The sequence below is a fragment of the Trichosurus vulpecula genome, chromosome 2 (assembly GCF_011100635.1).
Source record: "Trichosurus vulpecula isolate mTriVul1 chromosome 2, mTriVul1.pri, whole genome shotgun sequence".
Taxonomy (NCBI): Eukaryota; Metazoa; Chordata; class Mammalia; order Diprotodontia; family Phalangeridae; genus Trichosurus; species Trichosurus vulpecula.
This window is the reverse complement of record NC_050574.1, coordinates 83,074,743-83,080,164: the sequence shown is the minus strand read 5'-3', so window position 1 is coordinate 83,080,164 and position 5,422 is coordinate 83,074,743. Positions and strand designations below refer to the sequence as shown.

General features: G+C 37.3%; 1 protein-coding gene across 1 annotated transcript; it reads right to left on the bottom strand.

The window, feature by feature from the left end:
- Nucleotides 1-936, bottom strand: LOC118838220 (olfactory receptor 52E8-like). The gene has a single exon (XM_036745454.1). It carries the CDS (start codon nucleotides 934-936, stop codon nucleotides 1-3), a length of 936 nt encoding a protein of 311 aa, XP_036601349.1.
- Between the last annotated feature and the right edge of the window lie 4,486 nt (nucleotides 937-5,422).

Genomic DNA, 5,422 nt, shown 5'->3' with positions numbered 1-5,422 from the left:
TCACTCTTTTTTCAGGAAGATATTCATCACTTTCTCACGAATCTGTTTAGTCCTAATCCCATAAATGACAGGGTTGAGAGCCGGTGGGACAACCACATAGAGATTTGCCAGAAGGATGTGAATATAATAAGGGATGTTGTGGCCAAAGCGGTGGGTGAGGAAGGAAAAAAATGCAGGGGTAAAAAAGGACAAGATGACACAGACATGAGAACCACAGGTACTAAGGGCTTTCAGACGGGCGTCCCGTGATGGAAGGCGGAAGACAGCATGGAGGATTCTCACATAAGAGACTGCAATCAGAACTACATCCAATAATAAGACAGAAATATTTCCCAGCCCAAATATAATGTTGACCCTGATGTTGGCACAAGCCAGCCGGGCAATACCCATGTGCTCACAGTAGGTATGAGAAATGATATGTTTTCCACAGAATGGAAGTCTCAGTAAGAGAAATACTAATGGAGTCACCATGCACAGACTTCTCAGGACAGCCAACTCTGCAATGAGGCCAATGATTTTATTGGTAAGGATTGTGTTGTACCGGAGGGGGTTGCAGATGGCAACATATCGATCAAAGGACATAGCCACTAACACAATGCTTTCCATGACTGTGAAGAAGTGGATGAAGAACATCTGAGTCAGGCATCCTCCAAAAGCAATCTCCTTTAGACTGAACCAGAAGATTCCCATCATCTTGGGAATTGTAGTTGTGGATAGGCCTAGGTCAATGGTGGCCAAAATGGCCAGGAAATAAAACATGGGCTGATGAAGGCTTCGATCCTTCTGGATCACAAAGAGGATGGTAATGTTCCCCATGAGTGCAATTACATATACAGCACCAAAAGGGAAACCCATCCAGAGATGTACAGCTTCCAGTCCCGGGATCCCAAGCAACAGGAAGAATGCAGGGTGAAATTCTGTGTTATTTAGAGACATGCTTGCCACAGATGGTTGTCAGCTTTCATCAATACAAATAGATACCTCTTCCCAGAAAAAGACCTCTGTGCTGCTCCTCTTACTGAGACAAAAACCTGAAAAAAATATAAATATTTAAAACCAATTCTTTCCAACACAGAGGAGGGAATCATCTTCCTTAAGCCACCATCTTTTCCTTATCTGGGTCCTACAAAGTATTAAGTATCCCTCTACCTGGCTGATTTCAATGTAGCAAAATGTGGTTTTAAGGAACTTTGGGGAACAGAAATATTATAAGTAAGGATCCTGCATTTACTTGCTCCATAGCATGCTACATCTGATTTATGACAGAGGAAATCACTTAGACACCATATTTATACAGACTCCAGATAAAGGGGTTATAGAGTAAGTGGATGAATAAAGGTAATGACCTTGATTTTTGCATAAATAAGGAGGACTCTTTACCATGTAAAATTCATTCTAGTCCACACATCCAGGCCAATCCATCAACCAACAAGCATAGATTGCCACTATTATGGACCAGACTAAGTACTGGAGATAAATAGCAAAAATAACATAGAGCTGCTTGACTTCTGGGAGTTCCTATTCCATAGCAGGAGACAATTTACAATTATAATAAATGCAAAATACACAGAAGGTGATTTGGAGCACACCACTCACCACAGGGGGATTAGCAAAGTGAAAATAGGAAATAAGTGGTATTTTAGCTAAACTTAGTAAATAACAAAGGGTTCTAAGAGAAGTAGCTGAGGAAGAAATGCATTGTTGGTATGGGCATAGCCTGTGCAGGAAATGGTTGGGGTGGGAGGCTTGTCATTTCTAAGAAAGTTCCAGAAGGCTAGTTTGGCTAGAATGTAGCATGCTTCAAGATAGATGACTGATACAACAAGGGCTGGAAAGGTAGTCTGCAGCCAGCTTTTGAAGCACTTCCAGGGCTGAACAAAGGTGCCTATATCTGACCCTAAAGGCATAAGGAGCCAGTAGATTACACTGAGCAGAAGAATGACCTGGTCAGGTATGTATTTAGAAACATCACTTTGTAATGTAACATCTCTGAAGTCCCTTCCAGCTCTTAAGCTCAGAGATTTTAAGATATATACATACATGCATATATACATATGTACATATATACATACATACAGTAATATGGTCTCTGAGCTAATGTTTGACCTATTCTCCCCAAATGGATTTTCTGTAGCTGGTGTCCAAGGCCTTGTAATACTTACAGGAGTTGATAGCCACTTCCAAGGACTGTCAATAGCAAGCCTGGACTGCTATCCTGAGTCACATTGAGTCTTTTCCGATAGTCCTCATTTTGAGAAACATTGTTTCTCAGTATTTAATTCTGCCAATAACAAATAATTCATGGTGAAATGCAATCAAAAATCCCCTTGGAAGACAATGGTCATTCTATTTTGGACCAGATTTCAGAAGTCAGTTTATTGGAATAGATTTATGAGCACATTCTTCTGATCTATTTTTCTCTTGGCTTTCATTTCCTCTGTATTTAACACTTGGTTTCTCACTTTACCCTGCTTCTCTCTTCTAAATATCCTGGGCCTGAGTTCTTTTCTTTTCTTCCTTATCTAACCCAGGGTCAGATCAGACTCACCATAGCCTTTGATTCCCTCTCATAAATGATGCTGAGCAGTTCCTGTTGGATGTCTGTCACAGTTCTCTACACTCTGCTCATCAGTGGCAGAGTTAAGGTTTATGCTGGAGCTTCAGTCCCCATGGAAGCGAAACATAATCACTCAGGCTTAGAGTCATAGGCAGAGGCTCATTGGGCTAAGTAATTCCCTCTTGATGCCATGCTCCCTAAACAGAGGTTAGGGATGTCGGAACATCATTATTGTCTTTCTGTCTTACCTCTTTTCTGTTAATTTCTTTCATTCTGGTAAAAAAAAAACTTTATCTGCTGACACACACCTAAAACCTTTATCCTATTCCCTCCATGCTACAAAAGTAATGCTTCATGATGAAAATCATTCCTCTCTCATCTGTATTGTGCATCTCTCCTTCCTCACTGTCTTCTTCCATACCATTTCCAAACATAGGCACATTTCATTTATGCTAAAAAAAAAACCTCCCTCTCAGCTTGCTAACCTTTAGAGCTGAGCTCCTATTTCTTTTCTTTTTTTCTACCAAATTTCTTCAAAAGTAATATGCAGTCACTATTTCTAGCAGTTATAGTATCTTGCCATAGTATCATGGTGGGAACTTAAGAAATGCTTGGTGACTGGTTGATTGACCTCCACTTTCTCTCCTCCCACTCACTCTTCAATACCCTGCAGTATGGTTCTAGGACTTTACAATTCTGAGCAGACATTGTCCTGTTTAGTCAGTCAGTTAATAAGCATTAATTAAGCACGTCAGTCACTGTTGTAAGTGTTAGGGATAGGAAGTTCATATTCACCAAAATGAATTTGGTACAGTTTATCCCTGAAGCAAAGGTGTGCTGGCAGATGTTTAACAGCTGGTTCTCCAAAAACATGATGCAAATTTAAGTTTAATCTGAATTATCAATATTTTTACATTTCTTTCTTGAATCTAGAAAATCAATGAACAATAAATCAAGCCTGTTGTTGGGTTGTTTTTTTTCCAATTTCTGAAGTATAAAGGTTCGCACTGAAAGTTTAAAAATTTACTTTTGCAAGCTGGTTAGAGGTCTCTCCAGTACCTGTGCCTTAATCCTGGAAAAAAGGTTTATGAATGAATAGCTTCTGAAACTGACATGTTTTATAAAAGTCACCAATGACCTCTTGTTATTCAATGGTAATTACATGTCAAATTCGATGTCATACTTACACATTTAGAATAATTTCCATATATAGTTTAGGTATCAGATCGTTATCAAAAAAACCTGCTGCAATGATTTTTCATCTCAGGTAACAGGTTGCTCCTTATTTTAACTACATTCATTTTGCTTGTGTAAGAGTATTTTCAAAGTTATGTAATTAAAAGTATCCATTTCATCTTCCATGATCCTCTCCATCTCTTGCCTAGTCATGAACACTTCCCCTATAAGAGTTTTGTTTATGATGTGTGCTTTCACATCTAGGACACATCCTCATTTAGAACTCATTGTACTGTATGTTATGAGATCATGGTATACCCCTACTTTCTGCCAGACTGATTTCCAGTTTTTCCAGCAATTTTTGTCACATAGTGAGTCCCTAGGAATTACAGTATTTAGATTTCCTGAACATTATGCTACTATTTTTGTTAATTTCTGTGTGTTGTATAACTAATTTGTTTCACTTCAAGTCAATTTTTTTATTTTCTGGCTGGTAATTTTTTTAATGATTGTTGCTTTGTAGTATAGTTTTATACATGGTGATTCTAAGCCCTTCTCTTTCCACTTTTTAAAAGAAATTTTTTTTTCTTATCAGCACCATAGCTAGTGATATGGATATTACAACTGTTGAGATGTGTACTGACCAACAACTTAGTAGTAATTTTTCAAAGCCCAGCTCAAATCCTAGCTCCTCTATGAAATTTCCAACTTGATCCGATTCAAATTAACCTTCATTTCTCTGATATCTTTTCAATAACTATTATTTGTATCTCCATCATACAGGGTATGATGTCTTTTTATGTTTTAAAATGTTTCATATAAAAACAATTGAAACTATGATATTAAATATATTTCTATATTACTTTATGGTTTACAAAATACATTTCTCACAATGAATTGTAAAATCAGTAGTACAATTATTAGTAGCTATTTATTTTAGCATTCATGTTTTTAAATTGAGTTCTGAATTCTCTATCTTGTCTCTCCCTCACCCATTTAGAGGGCAAGAAATATGATATAATTACACAAGTGAAATCATGCAAAACATATTTCCATATTAGCTATGTTGGAAAAAGCAAGAAAAATAGAGTAAAAAAAATGTTTCACTTTGCATTCAGACTCCATCAGTTGACTCTCCAGAGGTAGATAACATTCTCATCATGTCCTCCAGAATTGTCTTGGATCATTGTATTGATCAGAATGGCTAATTCATTCATGATTGGTTATCATATAAAATTACTGTCACTGTGTACAATTTTCTCGTGGTTATACTCACTTTGCTTTGCATCAGTTTGTATTAGTCTTCCCAGGTTTCTATGAAACCATTACGCTCAACATTTCTTATAGCACAATGGGATTCCATCAAAATAGTATACCACAACTTGTTCATCTATTTCCTAAATGATAAGCATATCCTTAATTTCCAATTCTTTGGCACCACCAAAAAGGCTGCTATAAATATTTTTAATAAATAGATGCTTTTCTTTCTTCTTTGATTACTTTGAAATCCAGACTTAGTAAGGTATGCAGAATTTTGTAGCCCTTTGGGTACAATTCCAAACTTCTCTCCAGAACGCTTGGAACAGTTCAGAACTCCACCAACAGTGCACTAGCATCCCAACTTTTCCACACCCCTATAACATTTGTCATTTTTCTTTTCTGTCACTTTAGCCAGTCCATGAGATGGAA